At 39.5% G+C, this 23604-nt stretch overlaps 1 protein-coding gene across 3 annotated transcripts; it reads left to right on the top strand.

The window, feature by feature from the left end:
• The first annotated feature begins 1861 nt into the window (after positions 1-1861).
• Positions 1862-23097, top strand: LOC133847101 (uncharacterized protein DDB_G0283357). Of its 3 annotated transcripts, none has more exons than XM_062281896.1 (6): positions 1862-2336; positions 14420-16096; positions 17076-17666; positions 18631-19623; positions 21181-21411; positions 21470-23097. In XM_062281896.1, exons 2-6 carry the CDS (start codon positions 14421-14423, stop codon positions 22119-22121), a joined length of 4143 nt encoding a protein of 1380 aa, XP_062137880.1. In that variant the 5' UTR covers positions 1862-2336; position 14420; the 3' UTR covers positions 22122-23097. The 3 variants fall into 3 exon arrangements, with proteins under 3 accessions (XP_062137880.1, XP_062137877.1, XP_062137879.1); XM_062281893.1 differs by having other exon boundaries at positions 17073-17666; XM_062281895.1 differs by lacking the exon at positions 1862-2336 and adding an exon at positions 8414-8618 and having other exon boundaries at positions 17073-17666.
• The last annotated feature ends 507 nt before the right edge of the window (positions 23098-23604 follow it).

Below are 23604 nucleotides of genomic sequence, written 5' to 3'. Positions count from 1 at the left end.
AAGAGAGAGAGAGAATGAGAACGAACAACGAACGATTCAGTCGGTCGATGATTGTTGTCGACGACGACGACTACGACACTGTGTTTTGTTATTTACGGGCGGGTGTCGGGTGGGTAAAAATTCAGCGTCAGACGCTGACAGCGACGTCGGCGACGTTGTCGATGTCTGACGTTGCGGTTGTGTTTGTGTGTGATTGACTTTTTCGCCTCTCTGCGTGTGACACATGTGCTAGAAGTGTATAAATATTTTATATATGTACATACATATGTATGTATGTACATGCATATGTACATACTATGTATGTAGGTAAATGCTTATGTGGTTGGGTGTATGTACTATGTGTAGTTGCTTATTGTGTATTTTATCCAGTAGCAAGGGCAAAAGCAAGTATTGCAATTACATTGAAATACGAGAGCATCTAAAGAATTTCGGCAAATAACAAATTATGGCAATGAAAACTTTTAAATTTATATGAATTCCAATTCCATTGGAAACTATTCACATTCCAATACCTTTACATAGTATGTATGTACATATGTGCATACATATTATTTGAAGTTAATATGTAATTTGTGCTTCATAAATTGCAAGCTATGTACATACATATATTGTTTGCATATTTATACTACCTCAATCAATCAGCTGTAATACCACTGTGCCAAACAAAGTACATACCTACATAACTGTGATCCATGCTGTTGCTTCTTCTTCTTCTTCTCGTGTGTGTGTTTTTTTTTCGCCAAAAACAAAACCATGTGTTTGCCACGCGCTTCACTCTCTCGCTCTCTCGCTTGCGTTCTCTTCGTGTGCTATGAGAGCGGCAAAAGAGCGAAAGCCAAATGTGTATGAGAGCGCTCTTGTGTGTGCGTGCGTGTGTGTGTGTGCGTCGAAATAGTCGGATAAACAAATTGTTGTTTTTATATTTCGATTGTAAATAATTAATTTTTGCTTCAGCACAAATGATATGATTTTTTTGCAACACATTTTTAGCAACTGTGGAGTTTTTGTTGGCTGCTATACTCATCGCCATCAATATGTGTGTGTGTATTGACAAGTTGCAACAACAGCGTCATCAGCACCAGCATCGGCATTTAACAATACAAACAAACAGAAAGTCTGACAACAACACAATACACGCACAGCTCACACGCACAAGTACACAGCACGCACACGTTGAAAACACACACAGACACAGATACAGACTTAAAGTCATAGGCAGAATTAGGAATTAGAGGCGACTATTACGGTAGTTCTCGTGCACAGTGGTACGCAACTGGTTAAATCCATACGAATTAATAATAAATTCTGACAATTGCAAACTAGTCTAAAAAAAAACTTCATGTCTACTTTTGCATTTAGTAATTTAATTTAAATTTATTTTTGAGTTAGTATACTAAAATCTATTTAAAAAAAATGTATTTTTAATTGTTAATCAACTAAGACTCTTCTTTTTAAATTGAAGTATAAACTAGAACAGAGTAACTTTGTTGTATTGTGACAATGTAAGATTGTGTCATTTTTAAAATATTGTTCAAAACAATTAACAACAATTATAAACTGCAATTTATCCGAGAATTGTAACTAAAAAAAAACTATTGATACATTTTACTGTAGTTATACGTTGTTTTTAATACATACATATCGCAAGTTTGTGCACTTCATATTTTTCATAGAGCCCAGAATCGACTTTGTCCCAATGTGAATCCGAGGCGATTGCGCTGCCGCTGTCGTTGTTGGGTTGTATTTGGTTTCGGCGTCGCTTTAGTCGCTGCCGCAGTCGCAGTCGCGGTCGCGGTCGCAGCTCGTACAATCTCATTCATTTTGCATTGTGCCTTTCAGCGCAACAGACGTGCGGTGTCGAGACAACGCTAAATACAACAACATAAATAAAAACAATTATATTAATAACAACAAGACAAGCTGAAACAAAGCACACACGACGCTGTATTTGATTGTTTTAAACAATGCGCAACACATAATTTGCCTAAAATTTCTTAGTTGTCTGTAATTTTTTTTGCTCGTTGTTTTCGCACATTTTTTTTTCGCGTGCTGTGTTAATTAATTAGTCGATACAACGTAGTAGAAGTAGAACAACAACAATAACAACAAAACACCAAACAATAATAAATACGTTAAAACGAAAAAGGTTAGCAAGTGTGCCGCCCACAACAGAAAAGGAAGAGCGCAGGCAAAAACAACAGTAACAACAACAAAAAAAGAAAAAGAGCAAAACGAGAGAGAGCGAGGCAAACAAAGAGAGCGAAGTGCGTGGACGACGACGACGACGCCGCAGCGAGGCGGACGCCAAAAACTGGCACTGTCAACAACAACAAAATGTGAGTGCAAAATACAAAAAAAAAAAAATAACAAAAAATAAGGAGAAAAACATACAATAAACGTAGATAAATAAAATTTCATGAGCAATAACTACAGCGTGTGCACATTTTTGTGTGCGTGTGCGAGTGTATGTGTGTGTGTGTGTGTGTACAACCGAAAAAAGTAGAAAAAAGAGCGACTGCGGGCAGCGACGTCGCGGCGACCCCCGCGTCTACTTGTGGTTGTTGTTGTTGCTTCTGCTGCTGCTGTTGTTGTTATTGTTGTGATTGCTTCGACGCCCCCCGCTGCAGTTGCCCGCAGCAGCAACAGCAGTAGGAGCAGCGACAATTGAAATTAAAATGCAACTGCTAACGATCTTCAGTATTTATTTGTTGTGGAGTGGGGAGGGGGTGCAGGGTAAATAGTAAACGACAACCACAACAACAACAACAGCCGCAGAAATTGTCGCCCGCATTTACGTACACACACACACACATGTAAAGATTTGGCTACAGTCGCGTTCACACAAAAGTGTGCGACTCTTATGGGCCGTTGTTATACACATACACACGCACACACTTACATATATACAGTAGACGTTCGCAAATTAGAAACACTAAAGAAATTCGCTATTCTGCTGCATAAATAAAAATAGTATACCATAAATAAAATACTTCAAAAATTAAATAAACATAAAATGAAATAATTAAAAATTTTCATTTAATAAGGTAATTAAACAATTTCTTGTTTTTAATGAGAAAAATAATTGTTAATAAATAACCAATTTAACGAAACAAATTATTTCAATAGTTCTAATTTGAGAACTTCTGCTGTATTTTACCTTTTCCTTAGAAGACATTAAACATATTTCTTGTATTTTATTTTATTATTTCTTGAATTTTATTTTATTTTATATTAAATGTTTGCGCTTACTGAAATTTAGAATGTTTGTGTTTTCTGTGATTTCTGCCTTAGACATTTATTTCAAATAGTTTAAAAAACAGTTAAAAAAAATAAAATAGACCACTGTTGGAAACCAGAATGCAGCTTAAATTGTGACGTCACAAGCTGAGTTTGCTGCTCAAATTGTGTGACGTCACAAGATGATATTACTGAAATGCATCGTTCAAATATGAAATATATTTGTTTGTCCAGCGAAATGTGCGAATTTTGTGATGTTATTTTTTTGCTTGTGGGTCAATTGTAAAAGTAAAATGTTTCTCTCATGCAAATGGAATAGAAATTGAATTGAAATGATGGTAAATCAATTGATTTGCATGTGAGTGAATATTAAGGTGTGCTTCTCCCATCCCCCGTCCCCCACTCCGACCGCACGCTACCTTTTATATGACTTACAGTGTCGTCCTCTCTCGCTCTCAAATACATAAGTTCTTCTTCGCCTGCGTCAGCAAGAAAATAGAAACTGCGAGCGTTGGCGGCGTCCCATGACGACGTCGACGTCGCCGTCGACGCTGCTGTTGCTGCTGCTTTTGTGCTTTGCAAATTGTTTGGCATATTGTTGTTGATGTCTTGCGATCAGCTTTTCATAGATTGAGAGAGAGAGAGAGAGAGAGAAAGAGCGAGCGAGAATTGTAATTGTATTGTGTGCTGTGTTGTCTGTAGCTTTGAATTTTTGATAAAGCAAAGCGACCTCGTCATTGTCTGGCTTTTGCCTGATCATCGAAGCTGCGCTCGCACAGCACAACACAGAGAAGAAGAAGCACAAGCAGCAGCAGCAGAACAACTTTATGCAATTAGCAGCAGCAACAACAACATCGACGATTGATTATGCAACTCTTATGTGCCTTAAGCTCTTTGTGCGTGCTTGTTTTGTTTGTCTGTCGTCTGTCAACTGACTTAAAAACCAATTGGAAATTACTTGCGATACTCGCCAGCCCAATACGAAAAACGCCCCCATTAAAAACTAATTGAAAATACATGCATAAATATTTCTACGCACACGCACACAAGTGAGTGGGTGAGAGAGAGAGAGGGTGGCAGCGAGGAGGTGTCTTAAGCAGAGCAACGCACGCATAGTGAGGTGGCGGCGACGGCGACGTCGGCGTCGCAGTCACTATCGCTGCCCACCCACTAAATGTTGGCTGCTGCTTGTGCTCTCTTTTTTTTGTTTCTTGTTCCTTCTTTTCTGTTGACGCTTTGACTTTGCACCTCACACGCTACATGCGTGTGTCTGCGTGCGTGCGAGTGTGTGTGAGAGAGCGTGCTTTTCTCTATGTGTGTGTGTGCGTTTGTGTTGAGAACCTTGGCAAAGGAGGGAAGCAAAAAGGCAGCCACTGTTGCCGCCACCGCCGCCGCCGCATGTGGCGCTGATGTTGATTACATAAAAAATGAAAATAATTATGTATGTATGTATGCATTTAGCCCACATACACGCACACACACACACACACACTAGCGCTTAGAGGTGTATGTAAAACAGCGCGATAAGATATTGTATATATACATAACTATAGATGTGTATGTATATACAACATGCATAACAACAAGAACAATGCGCTAAATGCAAACAAAACTAAAAAACAAAAACTAAAAAAAAAAAAATAGTACAAACACAAATAAAAAGTAGCAACGGCGACGGGCGACAACTTTGTTGTCGTTATACAACAAAAGCAAAGCAAAGCAACAGCAAAATAAACTCAACACGAGTCGCGTCGAGTTGCATTCCCTTTTTTGGTGCAGGCGACAAAGTTGTCACCACCCCTAAAATAATAACTCCTGTAACGAACAAAAAAAAATTCTGAAAACTTTGTAAGAAAAATTTGCATTCAAATGCAATAACTAAACAAAATTACATATAAAATACAATTTAATTTCGCTGAATTTCAAATTTAAGTTAAATGTTAAAAATAGTTTAGTTTCGTTTTCTGTTAAGTAAAATAAATTGATAAATAGATCTATTGTATTCTGTTATACAAGTTGTTAAAAAGTATAAAAAAAATAATAAATTTGGATTAAAACAAATTGCAATCCACAGTAAATGAAAATTCGTTGAGTGCAAGAAATAATGTTGGGTGTTTTAAATACATAAATTAAAAAAAAGAATAATTATATATACATATAACAAAAATGAAGCGACATGTGGAATATAATTGAATTGTTTTAATTTCAAAATTGGTGAAAATCGAGTTCAATTAACTCTTTGAAACTAAAATGCATTTTCCTAGGAAAGATGCTTTTATCGCAGATCTAAACGAGTATATATATAAATACAACACACACACACACACACACATAGAGAAGCAAGTGTTATCACAACTGTTGTGGTTGGTCGCGTTCATCTCCTCACAAGTTGTTACGCTAACAGCGTCACGTGGATCGACTGCACTGCACATAAATAAATGTGTACATACATAAATGCTTACCTACATATTACATTGTATGTATGCAGATTAGATGAGACTGTTTTCTGTTTTTGTTATTTACCACATGTGAAAAATTATGTACGCTTGAATGGTATTTATTTAATTTGGGAGGCTGTTCTACTGGTCAGTGCCGGTTGTCAACTGTGTCATAACTAGTAAAATGTGGACGTAATTCATATCAACAGCGAACGAACAGCTTAAAAAATAGTATGTATATGAGAGTGAGCTGTATGTACTTTTTTTTTGTAGACGTTGGGCTGCATTTTAATAATTGCGGACGTTTTAAATGTGCTAATTAGCTGAAAACGTTTATCGCGCTCCGACATTCGTCTCTCTCTCTCGCTCGCGTGTGTGTAAATTGGTTTTAGTTAGTTGATTGAAGGGCAGAGATTAACAAACAAATGATGAAACTCTCAAACATCACAACTGAAAAATCATTTTTTGTTTGTTTGTTGTAAGTTTACAACTTGTTGCTAACCAAAAAAAAAAAAAAAGCAACCAAAACATAATTGTATTTTTCTAGATCACAATTTGGCAACATAAAGCAAAGGAAATAACAAACAAACCAAAGAAAGAAAAAGAAAATAATTGTGATTTTCTAGATAACAATTTGGCAACAAAAAAAGAAAAAGAAATTGTGTTTCGAAACTAACAATTTTGCAAGCTGCATTTCGACATTTTTGTGGGGTGCACTGGACTCGAAGAGAACGCAACGCAAGGATTGATCAAGGCTTGCGCGAAAAATAACAAGTGCACTCTCTCTCTCTCTCTCTAACCCTTTACCCTCGCTCTCTTTGGTTTACTGTGGTGTTGTTATCAGCGCAAAAAACGCGAAAAATAAGAATCAAATTGTCTTTTGGCTATATTTAGTAATATTAATTGTGGTTGACCCAATTTGTTATTGTCGTTGCGATTGAAAAATTGCTTAGCCAAAAAAAAAACCCGACAGTATAAAGAAGAAGAAGAGAGTTAGCCAGTTGGGAATTAGTTCCGCGGCAGCAGCTCTTTACTCTCTTCTTCTTCTTCTTCGTCGTAAGCAGTCACCTGCAAAGTAGCTAGTGCGTGACTAGTGCAAACAGGAGACAAAGTAGTCAACAACAGTCGAGACGTGAGTTTATTTTGAACGAAGAAATCAATTGAAATTGAAATTGCCCAAGAACTGTCACTCAACTAGAGTCGCAAAGGTGTGTGTGTGTGTGTGTGTGTGTGTGTGTGTGTGTGTGTGTGTGTGTGTGTGTGTGTGTGAGCGAGAGTTGGTTGCTTGAGGTTGTAGTGGTGGGGAAGTGGGGGGTAGCGCACATTGCTGCACTCTCTTCGGCGCCTGGCAACAGAGCAGCAACAATAAATACGCTTTGCGTTGCCTTGCGCTCTATCACCAAATGCCAAAGCAAAGCGGACAGCAACAACAACAAATATGTTGTGCTTATTTTTAGTTGACGCTTTTGTTTGATGCGCTTATTTTTGGTTTTTGTTTCTTTCTTTTTTTTTGCTGTCGCCGCTGCTGCTGCAGTTTCTCTCCTTTGGCGCAGCTCCCAAAAAGCCGGCAAAAGTAAAGTTGTGCTTCTCTTTCTCTCTCTCTCTCGCTCGCTTGCTCTCTTGCGTTGTTATTGTTATTGTTGTGCGTGCGAAGAAAATAAATGTAAAATGTATTTTTAACAAAAGAGACAAGACAATGCCGTTTTTCAAATTTTCCTTTACTTTCCTTTCCGCCTGGCTAAAATTAAATATATGCTATAGACAACAACAACAACAACAACAAGAACAATTAATGCTTGCGCTGCATTTGGCTGAAGCTTTTAGCTGTTGTCGCTGTCGCTGTCGTTAGCTTTTGTTTTTGTTTGACTTTGTTTTTGGCTTCTTGTATTTCCTGCTGCGGTCGACGTCGCTGCCGCTGCCGCTGCGCTGCTTTTGCGGTGCGTTGGCAGCGCACGTGTCGCAGTTAGCACTCTTTTTTCCTTTTGTTTGTGCTTTGTTATGAAAGCTAATTAATTAATTAAGCAAATTTGCGGTAATTTTCTATAAAGCAAAATAAAAATAAACTTGCGTGTGTGTGTTTACAAAGTATATTTGTAATCAGCAGCAGCAAGAACACAAATTACAAACATCAACAATAACAACAACAACAGCAATAACATGAGAGCAACCGCATTGACTCTCTTTGGCGCTCTCTCTCAATTGAGTCATGCTTTTTTGTTGTTTTTTAGGCCTAACCCAAACAGCTGTTCATTGCGACTCCGCGTTGTTGTTGTTCTTGTTATTGTTTTTTTTGGTCCTTTGAGCGCAAAAGCAAAAACGCATTCATAAGGTCGCCAGCGACGTCAAAGTCAGCGTCGTCAGCCTTTTACGCTGTTCGTTCTTCGTTGTTGTTGTTGCTGCTGCTACTGCTCAGCTTTCAATAAATGGCAATGTCATGCGCCAACGCGTTCCCCACACTCACACAAGCACACACAAGAAAGAGAGAGAGAGCAGAGCGACGCTCTCTGTGTGTGTGCGTCAAAGCAAGCTTTCTTGTTGTTGTTTACGACGCGCTTTTGCCGGCTCTCTCACACATACATTCGCGTGCCTTTGTTACGTTTGCCTACGAGAGAGCATGTGCTCTCTCTCCAATGTGCATGTGTGTGTGTGTCTGTGTCTGTGTGTGGGGGTCGTTCGTTTCGGCATTTCATTTGCTGACGGCAGCCGCCGTTTCGCTTCATTCGTTTGTCTGCTCGCGTGCTTTACGGTTCGAACAACTGTGCGAAGCTTCAATCAAATTAAATCACACAACAAAAAAAGTAAATTGTTTCGTTTATAAAAATACAAGCACAAGAGACAACAAAAAAAGAGTAGCTGAAATTGGTTTTTGTTTTTTTTTTTGGTTTACGTGCGTGCCAAATGTTTGTAAAGAAAACATTGTGAGTTTTTGCTGTTGGTGCAAAGGTATGTGGATCATTCATAACAAAACCAAAAACAAATCTGTGTGTGTGTGTGTGGCAAAGGCAAAGAGAGCAAAGTGAGAGCCAAACGAAAACGACGGCGTCATCAACAGACACAAGAAGAAAAACAAAAACAGTAAACTAACAAAAAACAAAAATATGCAATTTACAAGTTTATTTGTTTTGATTTTTAGGCGGCTTGATTTCATAATCTAAAAGAAAGAAAAGAAAAAACGATAGAAATTCGCCAGAGCAAAAATAAAAATAAAATACGCATAGCTGGAAAAATTCGTAAAAACCACGTTGAAAAGTCAGCAGAGCAAAAGCAAAGCCAAAGCAAAAGAGAGCGGCTCTCTTTATGCGTGTGTGTGTGTGTGTGTGTGTGTGTGGGAGAGTGAAAGCTTTATTAAGAGAGCGTTGAAGTTTTTTTTTGTTAACAATGAAATTACATTTGCTTAAAATGTATATGCAGCTAATTTGAAATATTGCATTTTATATTTGTAATTTCAATTGATATAATTACTATGATCATTTATTTCTATTATGATAGTTTTATTATTGGAATAGTAATAACAACACACACACACACACACACTCACACACACACACTCACACACACACACTCACACACACAAACATAACTTAGACACAGACAAAGCACAACAAAGCGGCCTTGTCGCGTTTTTTTTAGTTGTTTCTCATCATTTGTGCTGAATAATTTTCTTATTTGCTTCGTATTTTTTTGTTGTTTTGTTTTCCGTTTTCATTTTGTTGTATATTTTTGCGCATTTTGAAATAATTGCAATTAATTTTGTCATTCGGTCAACAATGCTTATCAGTTGTCTTGTAAAGCTGCCACAACATGTGTGTGTAAGTGTGTGTGTGTAAGTGTGTGTGTGTGTGTGTGTACGTGTGCTTTCCCCCGATTTTCTTTGCTTCCACAGCGCCTTCTTCATACGAGGCGTATACGTAATGCAAAAAAATGTGTCTCCCAACTTGAAAGCAAGCACTCACACACAGACACATACATATAAAGGAACACACACACAGACACACTCATACCGAGATAGAGAGAGAGAGAGAGAGACGTATGCATGGGGTTACGTATACGCCGCGTGGTCGCCTTCAGCGTTGCGTTGTTTTCTTCTTGTTGTTACTGTTGTTGTTGTTGTTGTTTTTCGAGAAAATTCTGAAACAAATTCCGTGTGTATGCAAAAATAAAACAACAACAAATAACTAATCAACTATTTACTCAAAATTCTTCAAGAATTTTTTTCTTTTGGTTTCATTTTGTTATATTTTGCTAAATACAAATTGATTAAAAATAGCAAGAAATGTCGATTATTATTATGAGTATTTGTTATTGTTGTTGTTGTTGTTGTTGTTTGGTCAAGAACAGCAACGAAGTGAAATGAAATTAATTTCAAGAATTTTTGTTTATATTTCACCAACACAATGATAGAAAGGGAGAGCGAGCGAGCGAGAGAGAGAGAGAGAGAGAGAGCGAGGTAGCGGGCGTCATTGGACGCCATTAAAAAGCTCTCAAAAAATGCTTGGCCAGCTGTTGTGTTGTTGTTGTTGTCGTCGTTGTTGTTGTTGATGCGCTGCTGCCGGAAATATGCAAAGCTCTCTCTCTCTCGCTCTGTGGCTCTTTGTTGCGCTCTCTTTGCATTTCGTTTTGCGTTACGTGAAAATGTGTTTTGTTATTTGTTATTATTTATATTCGAGTGCGATGGAGATGGCAATAGATATAAACAAGCAACAGCACAACAAAGTGTTGCGCCTTCCCCCCTCTCGCTCACCCTCTCACCCTCTCTCTCTCTTTCTATCTACTATTATTATTATTTATTTTACATACATGTATTTTTCTTTCCCCCTTCGACCAGCATTTATTTTGTTTTTATTCTTTCCCACACTTGATCTCTTACAATATTTATTATTTTCTATTAAAAGAGGAAGCAGCTTGTTTAACACCAACAACAATAATAAACTACCGTTGTGTGCATGTGTGTGTGTGTGTGTATGTGTGTGAATCATCTACACATTGCGCGCGTTTTATTAGCGTTTTTAACAGCAGCAACAGCAGCAGGTACAGTTTAACCAATTGCCTTTTATTGCTTTGTTGCTGCTCGCGTTGCTTTATTTTATTTCATGTTAGTTTTGTTTTGTTAATTGGCCCAGCAACAACAACAACAACAACAACACCAGCAACTGCAGCGGGTTGACATTTAACGCCCACAACAACAACAACAACATCAGAAAGTCAGCTGCACATAGAAAGCAGCGTCGCAGTCGCCGTCGCAGTCAACGTCGTAGAAAAGGTCCATAGGTCGCACAGTAGGCAGCGCAGCAGCAGCGCAGCGTAGCGCAGTTGACGTTTCTAGAACGAAACAAAACTGACAACTGACGCTGCTTGCTAATCTTCATGTGTGTTTATGTGTGTGTGTGTGTGTGTGTTGCGAGGAGTGAGAGCGAACGCAAGCAAAAGCATAATAATAATAATAACAACAAAACGATGGCTCACAAAAAAAAAAAAGCGCGTCACCCTCTCTCTCTCGCTTTGCGCGCTCTTTTTGCGCTCTCTTCTTTTGTGAAGTGCGGCTCAGCAGACGAGACGGAACTGCGCCATTTGTTTGTGCAGCAGATAAACAACAAAGCACCAAAGAGAGGCTGAGAGCGCAAAGCTAAGAGAGCGGCAAACAACGAACCGCATGTATAGGCATTTGTGTTGTGCTGTGTTGTTGTTATTATTTTGTTTTTGCTTGTGTGTTTTGTTTTTGGCACACGTCACAACAGTGGCTCAAATAGTTGTATGTGTGTGTGTGCCATATTTTATCTTTATAAACACACACACACACACATGTGCATGCAAACAGACGGCTATTTTAGCTAATTAATTATGGCGAAGAAACAAGAGCGTGCGAGAGGGGGGGAAGAAAGGTGGGTGGGTGGGGTGAAAACCACGTTGTCGTTGCTGGCGCGCGTTCTTCGACGCTACTGTGCAAAATTATCGATGTGTTTTATGTGTGTGTGTGTGTGTGTTTTTTTTTTTGTTTATAAAAGTTACCAAGACGACGCCGTCAACTTTCAAAATTGCGTCGCAAGCATTTTTGTTGTTGTTGTTGTTGTCTGTTTTTGGTTTGTCGACAGCTCTGTTGCTGTGTATTATGCGACGCCATGCCTATTATTTGAGAGTGTGACTGTAGCGCACAGGCACAAACAAGGCGAAGCGATGCGATGCGATGCGACGCGACGGTGACGCGACGCGACGCTTTGTTGTTGTTCTCGTTGTTGAGCTTTTTGCTTATGCTTTTGTGTTGTTGCTCGCTTCGTATCGTCGCGTCGCGTCGCGTCGCGTCTCTCGTTGATTTTCTTCTTCTCGAGTTTTGTTGTGGCGCGCTCGTTTTGCATTTTGCTTTTGTTGTCAAAGTAATTTTGTTAGAGCGCGGCGCTGCCCAATAAAAATCAATAAATAATAATACACTTTGTTGGCTGCTGACCCAGACCCCGCTCCCCCCTCTCCTACCCACCCCTCGCTCATTTTACTGCCGCCTACCGCAAATTTATTAGAATGTGAATGTGAGTAGTGTGTGTATTGATTGAATACATTCAGAGCGAACACAAGCATTATTCATTTTTGCATTTTCTCTCTCCCCCCCCCCTCCGCACCCCTCTCCATGCTTGCTCTTTCTGTCTCGCTCGTATCGTCAACAAGAAACTATAACTGTTAAGGCCGAAGCAACATCCACTAGAATGCAAAATGCTGATAAGATAATCCATACAGACACACACGCATATACACATACACACATGCACACAAAGAGCAAAGCCAACGACAGCGAAAGAGAGCGCGCGAGAGTGAGAGAGAGAGCGAGAAAGCACACGCAAGATCGTCGCAAAGTAGCCAAAAAGTAAAATAGAATTGAAATGAAACAAGCAAGAAGAAGCAGAAGCAGAAAGCAGAGCGACGCAGGTGAGAGCGAGCAGCGCAGTTGGCGTCGCGCAGCGCTCATCAAGTCATAAAAACAGCAAAAACTACACGCGTAAATTAGAAGCAATAAAAGAACACAAAAAAAAAAAACAAAATACAAAACACACACACACACACAACATGCACAGAGATACAAACATAAAATGGCTGCCCGGGCTGCGAGCGTTGATTGCGTAAAACGTTTAACATTTAACTTAAAATGTGGCCACGATGAGCTGCTGATATTTTGGGCAGTTGGGGAGGGGGAGGTGGCGGGGAGACACGACTGTGTGGTGCACTGTTTGATGGGAGGTGGGGCGAGGTGGATTATTAACGGGGTAATTGAAACCCGGGGGACGGCGAAGTAGAAGAGAGCGCATTTAAGTATGCAATAAAAACAAAATTGAAGGACGCCAACAACAACAACAACAACAAGTCGCTGTGTTGTGTGTGTTTGCTTTTAAGTTGATTTGATTAGAAATCGTTGATAACAAAAAAAAAAAAAAAAAAAGCACAGTATAGAAACGAAACACGAAGCAAAGCAAATAAATAATAAACATTGAGCAATGCTGTAGATGATCGACGAAATTTGTTTAAACAATAAATTAAATGCGAGTTCTTAATTACTCGCAACACTTTTTTATTCATGGCAATTAAATGAACGTAAATTTGTGTTAATTAATTATAATACAAAATGTGTGTCATCTGGCGATTAGATAATAAATAAGTTAATTAATTAAACTCAAATTCAATATTTGATCAATCCAGAATGCAATTAAAACGATCAGTTTCGATTTGTTTAATTCTAAATGCTGCTGTGATGAAACTCAATTTATATTTTTATAAATCTACGATTAATTTCATTGCTTTATTCTTATGTATTTGTGAATCCAAGTGGAATTTGTATTAGTTAGTTTTATTAGTAATAATACAATTATTGGTATTTCTTAATACGTTCAGTATTTTTTGGTATATTTGTTTGGTTTATTTTTTGGAAAGTTACAACTGGGTAAATTTCAGTATTTTTGGTATAATAATTCGGTATATATTATGGGAGTTCGGTAGTGCGTATGTCACAGTTGATCACAATGGACTCCGAATATATTTCAGTATATTTTTGTTATATTTGTTTGGTATATTTTATGGGAAGTTACAACTGGGTATCTCAAAGTCGAACACACTGAACTCCGAGTAAATTTCAGTATTTTTGGTATATTAATTCGGTATATTTAATGGGTATTCTCACTTGATCACACTCGACATACATTTTGGTATATTTTTGGTATATTAATTCGCTATGTTTTATGGGAAGTTGATAGCGCGTAGCTCACAGTTGATCACACTCGACTCCGAGTATATTTCAGTATATTTTCGGTATATTTGATTGGTATATTTTATGGGTATTCTCACTCGATCTCACTCGTCATACATTTTGGTATATTTTTGGTATATTGATTCGGTATGTTTTATGGGAAGTTGATAGCACGTATCTCACAGTTGATCACATTCGACTTTGTGTGTATTTCAGTATTTTTTTTTTTTGGTATATTAGTTTGGTATATTTAATGGTGAAATAGTAGTGGGTATCTTACAGTCGAGAAGCTTTTAGTTATATGTATATTTTGTTGTCTTTCTTCATTTAATTTAAGAAAGTAAAGCATCGATGTTTGTTATTGTTGTTTTGCTTAATGATATACAAAGACGATTATCATTTGGAAGTGTGGCCTTGTCAGGTGTTAAGATTTGCGGCATAGCCGCCTATTGTATCGAATGCGAATGTGAAAAACAATGAAAATAATTCCATTTTGCGAACATTTGTTTTCTCGTCTTTGCAGCATGTCAACAGATAATCCCACACAGCTGCTAGCAACACACGATTTGAGCCAACTGCGAGGACAACTACAATCAGCTGCGGCAGCAGCAGCAGCGACAACAGCAACAGCCACGGCGGCAACGGCAGCGGTTGTGGCAGCAGCGGCAGCTGCCGCACACGGTTATCGCAACGTGGCAGCAACGGCCACAAACGGACACGGACACGGTCACAATCACAATCACAGTAGTCACAGCAGTCACAGCCACAATCACAGTAGTCACAGCCACAGCCACAGCCACATGAACTCCGGCGGCACCAAATACGTGTTGCTGCAACACAACGGCAGCAGCTTCACAGCCTACGAGAACAGCGCAGCTGCAAGTGGCAATCTGGTGCAAGGTGCGGCGAGTGCTGCTGCTGCTGGCGGGGCAGGCGGAGGCGGTGGTGGTGGAGGGGAAGGGGGAGGAGCTACAACTGGTGGCAACATTGTCCTGCTTGCCACAGAGCCAATCGAGCTGAGTGCAGCGGATGCTTTGGCCACAGCAACAGCAGCAGCAGCCGCAGCTGGCGACGATGGTGAATTGCGTTCGTTGTCCTGGCTTAATGACAGCAATCTGATTAAAGGCATTGTCACAACCACAGCAGCAGCAGCAGCGACGAAACGTGCTGCCGGCGGCTTAACGCTTAAAGCAGCAACAACACCAGTTGCAGCAGCAGCAGCAGCAGCGAAAGCAGCAACCAACAATAATATTTGCTTTGTGGGCGACATTATTGAAGAGTTGCCGCCGAGCGCAGGCAGCAGCAACAGCAGCGAGACCAACAGCAACATCAACAACAACGAGCAACAGCAATCAAACGAACAGCAGCAGCAGCAGCAGCAATCACCCGCCGTATACAGCACCACAACGGTGCACAAAGGACCCAGCGGAACAACCACGGTGGTTGAGTACAAGGCCGCAACGAAGGCGGCTGCTGGCGGGGGCGGGGCCTTTTTACCGGCTCGTGTTGCCAGCAACACTTTTGTGCCCACCATCACAGCAACAGTTAAGCAACAACCACAGCAGCAACAGCAGCAGCAGCAGCAGCCACAACAGATCTTTGTCAGCAATGGCAGCAGTGGAGCTGGCTACAAATCGACATCGGGCAACACAACGACACATCATCCGCATAAAAAGTATTTGCGTGAGAAGATGAATGTCGAGCACAACAACAATAACAACAATAACAATAACAGCAGTAACATCAACAACAACAACAACACCAACAATCATAGTCATGTGGTGGCCTCAACAGTAACTGTGGTCAGTTCGCCCGCCTCCTCAAACAACTCGTCGCTCAGCTCGTGTTCCGTCTCCGGTTCTGGTTCCGGCTCTGGCTCCGGATCCGGCTCATCCACAGCAGCTGTCAATGGCGGCAACAGTCCCGTGCCCAAGTCAAGCAGTTTCAATGCCGTCTTTGATGCCGTCAACTATGCGGCCACCAACAACTCAATGCCCAACAGCAACAGCAGCAACAACACCAAAAACACCACCAGCATCATCACGACAACGAGCAGCAACAGCAACAGCAGCGTCAGCGGAAATGGCATCGGTATTGGAATCGGGGATCCACAGTCAGCGACACAGACGGTGGTCAGCACCACGACGCTGCCAGCTGGCTACAGTTTTGTCAGCCACTTGGGCAGCGCCACCCACGTCATGTAAGCAGCGTTCATCATCAGCAGCGTTCTGTCTGTCTGTAAAAAAAACTTACATTCTATATCTTGTTTGGCATTCTTTCATCTGTTTTTGGTCAGTCTATTCTGCTACGTTTTATATTATCTTCCCTCTTTTAGTCTGCCTCCTTATCCTGCATTTCACACTCTCCCTCTCTACCATTTCTTTAATGTAGATTCTTTACCTCTTTCTTTAACCTACATATGCTTTTATTTTAAGCATTCTTTTCATAAACGTTTCACTGGCTGCAAATACTAATTTTGCACTCACTGATTTGTTCATCGTTCTTCATCTTTACTACCATTTCTTTCTTTCAGTTTCTTTTCTCAATCTATTTTTTTTAACAATTCTTTTATACATTGATTTCGTGAACGTTTTACTGGCTGCAAATTGCGTTTTCGATTTCCCTGTGTCCTCGAATCATTCCATTATTTGCAAGCATATTTTATTTTTGCATTGTCTTCGCAAAACGTTTCACTGTCTGCGAATACCATTTCTTTCTCTCTTTTTCTCTATATTCACTACAATTTTTTTTCAGTTCAACCCTTTATCTTTCTCTATTTGGCACTTCCTTCACCTATTTCTTTTGTGCATTGCTTTCGTAAACCTTTCACTGGCTGCAAATTCCGTTTATGCACTTATTCTCACATCTTACTCAACCTTATTATTTCTCCGTTCAACCTCTCTGTCGCTCTTTTTCCATCCCATTCTCTTTTATGCGTTGCTTTCGTGATCATTTCACTGGCAGTAATTTTGATTCTTCCACTCCACTCCACTCCACTCCACTGTGTCGTAGTCACCTTAGGTGAAAGATAAGCCAACAAGATAAAAAGAGATGTAAAAGTAATGTATATTCTGCTTTGTGCTTGCATTCGTAAATGTTCTACAGACTGTTAGTTCAATTTAACTTGTAGTTCCTAAGAGATTTCCAACACGAACTAATCCACTTCCATCTTCCAGCAGCTCACAACAACAGCCCGCCAACATTGTGACGCCGGAGTCGTCGCCTCTGCTGCTGTGCAGCGGCGGCTTCTACAGTGCGGTGCCGTCGCGAGCCGCTGCCGGGCTGCAGTTGTCGATTACGCCTCCGCCACAGGCGACAGTGCTGCACAATGGTTCCGTTTCAGCGGGTTCTCTTTCCGGTTCGGGTTCAGGTTCAGGTTCGGGCTCCGCTTCGGGGATGCCGCAGTTGCGTAGCCCCAACAGTTATGCCAGCTACGAGAACGAGGACTCGCTGAAGGAGTTCGATATGGTGGGCAACAGTGTTCGGATGCACACAAGCACTCCCCAGTACCAAGCAATGACCAAGAACAACAACAATAACAACATTAGCAGCAGCAGCAGCAGTAACAATAACAATAACAGCAACAGCAACGGTAATAATAACAACAACTCATCCACTGGCGGCAGCAGCTTCAGCAGCAGCTCCAACGCTGGCAACAACAGCAGCGGCAACAACAACGGCAATAATACACCCCAGAAGCAAAAGCATCCTAACAATGTGCCATACGATCCGTTCGTGCATACAAACAACAAACCGCCATATAGCTTTAGGTAAGCAATGAGCTACAAAGCAAAAAGCAACTTAAAGGGAGCAACAACGAAGCTGCTAAAAGCTTAAGCTCACTCTAAAAGTGTGCATTCTATAAATGTTCTGAAGTATAGAGTAGTAAAGTATGTAAAAAGTTGTAAGCAAGAAAGAGCATCAAGATAACGAGTGTAGTAATATATTGGAAACTTAGAACTAGCAAAAGCTGCTGAAAACTTAGTTTGCACAATATGCATTTTATTTAAGTTCTGCACTATACTAGTATGAAAATTGTAAGGTATGATCTGCAAATCTGCTGAAAATGCAGTTTGCATACATATGTACATACATGAAACACATTGGGAATGTTTTAAGTTAAAAACACCAAAGCTGTTAAAAGTTTAGGTCTTACTGATAGCTTACTTTCAGCTTGTGCATGCTCTGAAGTATAGTGTAGGTAAGTATAGAGAAAGATGTATGTAAGAAATAGCAAATCTACATAACGTATTTAGTAGTAATATACTTTTAAGCTTAAACCAGCAAAGCTGTTGAAAGCTCAGTTCGCTAATTATGCAAATAAGCAGCTTTAAACTATAAAAACAAATTTGTAAGGTAGGAACTACAAATGTGCTGAAAGTTCAGCTTACATAAATGTATTAAGAGCACTGGCAAAGTTTTAAGTGGGAACACTAAAGATGCAAAAAGCTTTGCTCAAAATATAAATCAGTTACAAAAAGCTTTGGAGGATAGGAATAATGTTGCAGGTTAGAAATAGCAAAACAACTGAAGGCTCAGTTTTCAAATTGTGTTAATTTAAATTAACTAACTAAAACAAAGTCACGAAATCGAGTCTTACTTCGTTCATAATCGGAACTCGAACTCTTACGTTAAACTCGTGTTCCAATTATTACATATATATAGCTTTTTATACAAATGTAAAAAGCTTAAATATGGAAATGATATATTTATTGTGGAATTATCTTTTTGCAGTTCCCTGATCTTCATGGCCATCGAAGACTCCAACGAGAAGGCGCTGCCAGTGAAAGAGATCTACGCGTGGATCGTGCAGCATTTTCCGTACTTCAAGACGGCGCCCAATGGCTGGAAGAACAGCGTGCGCCACAACCTGTCGCTGAACAAGAGCTTCGTCAAGGTGGAGAAGGCGCCCAATATGGGCAAAGGATCGCTGTGGCGTGTCGAGCCGCAGCAGCGACAAAATCTCATGCAGGCCTTAAATCGTTCGCCCTACTTTCCCAACTCGGCTGTCGACAAGATCAGCCCGATGCTCAAGAGTCCCACTGGCAATCCAGGTGGCTACGACAGCTTGGATGGCAGCGCCGGCTCCACGTCGGTGTCCGTGGTGGGTGTAACAACAACGGGCGGAGCTACAACGCCCGTTAAAACGAATGGAGTGCTTGGCTCATTGGCCATTGCTGGCGGTGGAGGGGGAGCAGGAGGAGGAGGCGTTGTTCAAGTGGCTGGCAATGGCACAGCAAATGGAAATAGTGTTGGGAATGGAGCTGCTTCTGCTGCTGCTGGAGCTGGAGCTGGTGCTGCTCATGGACGTTTCGATCCGAAATTGTATCCCAATTTGTGCAAGAAATTTCGCAACATCAGCGAGGAGCCATCGACGCAGCCGGCGCAGCTCTTAGGCGATGCTCTTGACGAGGAGCTGCACGGCGATTATCTGACCAATAACAACAATAACAACAACAACAATAATAACAATCTTAACAACAATAATAACAAGTACAACAATTATGCAACTCTCAATGGAGCTGCAACTGTTGCTGGCAACACCAACACCAACTCCAACAACTCCAGCAACAACAACACATTCTCAGCTGGCACAACAGTCGTTGCCTTCAATTTCGAGCGCTTGGCGCGCGATTGTGGCGCCGATAACATTGACGATGTTCACGCCGCGGCTGCGATGCTCTTCCTTAAGCACGGAAAAGCCTTCAGCGAGTCCTATCAGAATGGGTAAGCATAGATTACAATTGATGATAACTATTCTGTATACCCGTTACCCTTAGGGTAGAACCTTTGAGTTTGGTATATTTTGTTATGTATGGTATATTTTGGATATGATAGTTTATTGATAGTATTTTTTGTTTTTATTTTAGTTTATGCAATTATCTTGAATGGGCATTTAAATGCACAATGGATTATATAATTTTCTCACATTCTTTTATTGTAACGACAATGCTGTCTATATGCATATGGTATATTTTGAATGTAATATACCATATACAGTAATCTTTAAATCGCAGTAATGTAATGTAACGACAATGTTGCTTATATATATGTTATATTTTGAATGTGATAGTATTATGATATACCAAATATAGTAATTTTCGGTATATTACTTGTTTACTGTAACGACATAACTGTCTATATATGATATATTTTGAATATGATAGTATGTTGATATAGTAATCTTTGGTATATTTCTGGAATATAGGCCTCCGTGCAAGGGAAAACAATAGAACACAGTTTAAAATGCATATTTAGAGAAGCGTAAAAGTACTTAGATTTGGATTAATTTACTTTTGGAGCAATAAAAACTAAGAATAGAAATAGTAAATCTATCTATCATTTTGTTTATTTGCAAATTGTTGTCTTAAATACAATTTAAAGTAGTTTTTTGTTTGAATGATCGATAATACATTTATAACACGTAAAGAGCTTAAAATATTTATAGTTTGATGGTTGGATATCAATCAAAATCGCAATGTGCGATTAATTTTAACCCAAAACATTTTCATGGTTCATTTTGATTTCAATTTATGCACTCTAAATCATATCCAATGTGTAATTCAATCCCAAGTGAAAACAAGATTTTGATTTGTTTTTATTTTAGTTTATGCAATTATCTTGAATGGGCATTTAAATGCACAGTGGATTATATAATTTCCTTATATGTATATATGATTTGATTATGCAATAGTATTAATTACTGCACATCCATCTTCTACACTAGAAAAAAGGTTTAGTTATCAGCAATGTGCAATTAAATTAGAGCGAAAACTTTTTACTTAGATTTTATGCAATTATTTCGAATGTTTGAATGTAATTTAAGGCAATGTTTTCTTTTCATTGCATTCCATTTATAGTAAATTTCATAATTTTAAATATATATAGTATATGGATTCTGAAAAGGAACAGTAAAAGAATGTTGAACGAAATGACTTTCATAATTAAAAGGAATATACTATAGAATATTGTCACTTGTAGCAGAACTTATTTATATCTTGTAAAAATATCTTGAAAGAAAAAGATCAATTTGTTTTTTAACGAAGTCTGTTGCAATGTTGATTCTGTATTTCGTAGAGAATTTCTTTTATTTACCATGTCAGCAACTATTCGATAGATTACTTTGACAGCAACGTATATTCACAGATCTTGAACGTTAGATCCCAGAGTTAACGTAAGAAACTCATGTTAGTCAGTTAGTTTAAAACTCTTAACAAATTACACGAATAAATCGAATAGCAACTAACACCACACACTCTTCTCTCTCTCTTTTTGGCTGCTTAGCGCACCGGTGATAACGAGCTCGCCCAGCGAGGATCACACTTACTCGGCGGGTGGCAATAGCAATGCGGACAGTGGAGCCTCGACGCCACGAACAAATGGCCAGAAGAGTGGCCCACAGACGCAGACGGCGGCGACGGCAGCGAGCATTGGACAGAGCGAGAGCAATTGTGCCAACTGTGCCAGTTGTGCCAGCTGCACCAGCGATGCGGCCTACGACAGCAGCGAGGAGAAGTGAGTAATCTGAAATTGTGTGTATGTATCATGTGATGATTAATTTTCGGCCTTGCAGTCACAACATTTCGCCCAAGGAGCTGGCGGATCAGCAGCGACATCGTGATGGCGTTGATGCCTTGTTGTCGCTGTCGCGTTCGACGACGTCGACAACATCGCATTATCACAGCAGCAACGGCAGCAGTGGCAGCAGTCATAGTTCACCGCACAAACGCGCCTCGAGTCGCAGCCTCGAGGAAGAACATCATCAGCAGCAGTTGCAGCTGCAGCAACAACTTCAACAGCAACAGCAGCAGCAGCATCATCAGAGCATCTACACAAATGGAAGTGGCAGCAAAATGGCGCTGCTTAGCAGTGCTGCTGCCAATGTGGCAGCTGCCGCAGCCTTGGCCCAGCAGCAACAACAGCAACAGCAGCAGCAGCAACCGATTTACGAGGAACTCTATGCAGCGACTGGCAATGGCAGCAGCAACACCAACACCAACAGCAACAACTCCACCTCAAATTTGTATATGCAAACAATTAGTTGTCTGCCAGCTGCTGTTGCTGCCCCAGCAGCAGTGGCTGCTGCGAACGGCGGTGGGGGACAGCCGATGTTGCAGCAGCATCTGAGTGCGGTCATGGCCAATGCTGTGGCTGTCAAAAGCAAGGTGAAGCCCTTGCGGGGACTGCGCACCAAGATCAAGCGAAAGGCTGCCTGGATGCGGTGAATATGGCGCAAGGCTGGCGGCAGAAAATAGTCGTCTGTCTGACGCTCGCTAAATGTCACCTACACACACCTACACACACCTCCTCGGTTTCGGCTACCTCTGCCCACACACACACACACACACACACACACACACACACAGACATACACAATCAAATCAACCCATCCTGCTCGCATCAGTGCTGTTGTCTCTTTCTAAAGCAAATGCTGTTCAACGCGTAGCAAATTAGTTTCTAAGCATCGCTTTCAAATTTCGAACTAACTATTCATAAATACTTTTTTTTTCGTGTTTTTGTTATCCGAGCGGCGTTATTCTTTATTATTTAGCAATAACTATCATTATTATTATTTTTATTATTATTATTATTTTTTTAACCACATTTTTTTATAGTTTTAATTGTAGTTTTTATCGGACTTTATTTGTAGTGGCACTTTTTTTGCTGCCCAGTTGATTGTTGGCCATTATCTTTATATATATTAATATATATGATTCTTTTTTTTTCACCGATTAGTTGCAATTTCTTTTCTTTGTTAGTTTTTAATTCAAAGATTTGTGTATATATAATTTTAACTTAAATATTTTAAACAATTTTTAACACACACACACAAAACAAAAGAAAATACAAACTGTCCTTGGGTGCTAGCTGGGCACGAATTGTAATTTAATAACATTTATATATATTTAAACAACAATTAATCAAATGTGCAAGACATGTGAGAGAGAGATAGAGATAGATAGAAAGAGATAGGCTGAGCGAGAAACAACAAAACAAAAAAAAATATATGTCGAGAGGCAATCACCAGCAGAGGTCGAAAGCAGCAAACAAAGTGTATATCAAATGAAACAAATTTGTGCTAAGTAAAATCAAAGATAAAACAACAACAAAAAAACATTGAAAAACAAGAAAAAAAGGGTAAACTGTAAAAGATAAACGACTTTTGTATAAAAGTAAAATGATAAAAAAAAAAATGAAAAACGAAGCAAGCGAAAAAGCAACAATTATATGTAGGCATAGGCATGAGACATTTTATTTGTCTGCTGTAAGCAAAACAAGTTTTATATACAAACACACACATACATACACAAACACATACATATGTGTTAAGTACTAAAAACAAAACAACAAACATTTAGCGCCTTATTATTGAGTCCTTAGCAAAAAAAGAAAAACAAAAGAGAAAACGAAACACAAATCGCAGTGTAAAAAAATGCTGTTAAAAATTTGAATTGTTTAATATCGCTACGTGTTATATATATACATACTTACTATATTATATTATATTATTATTATGATTATTGTAATATTATTATTATTATTATTATTATTATTATTATTATTATGGATATGATTATCATATGTTATATGATTAAACTTAAGTGCTAACTAATTCAACCAAAACACAGGCCAATCAAGCTTAGCATAGCAATCCGAATACCCAAAATTATGACTACAAACACACACTAAACATTAACAAAATGGAAC

This window comes from Drosophila sulfurigaster, chromosome X (assembly GCF_023558435.1).
Source record: "Drosophila sulfurigaster albostrigata strain 15112-1811.04 chromosome X, ASM2355843v2, whole genome shotgun sequence".
In the NCBI taxonomy this organism is placed as follows: domain Eukaryota; kingdom Metazoa; phylum Arthropoda; class Insecta; order Diptera; family Drosophilidae; genus Drosophila; species Drosophila sulfurigaster.
The sequence above is the reverse complement of the archived record's forward strand: the minus strand, read 5'-3'. Positions and strand labels throughout refer to the sequence as shown.

Bases quoted from the DNA above. Each gene is read 5' to 3' on its own strand.
- LOC133847101 (XM_062281893.1), top strand. From the start codon at position 14,421: ATGTCAACAGATAATCCCACACAGCTGCTAGCAACACACGATTTGAGC. The intron at 17,667-18,630 runs GTAAGCAATGAG...ATCTTTTTGCAG, and splicing joins AAACCGCCATATAGCTTTAG to TTCCCTGATCTTCATGGCCA. The intron at 21,412-21,469 runs GTGAGTAATCTG...TCGGCCTTGCAG, and splicing joins TACGACAGCAGCGAGGAGAA to TCACAACATTTCGCCCAAGG.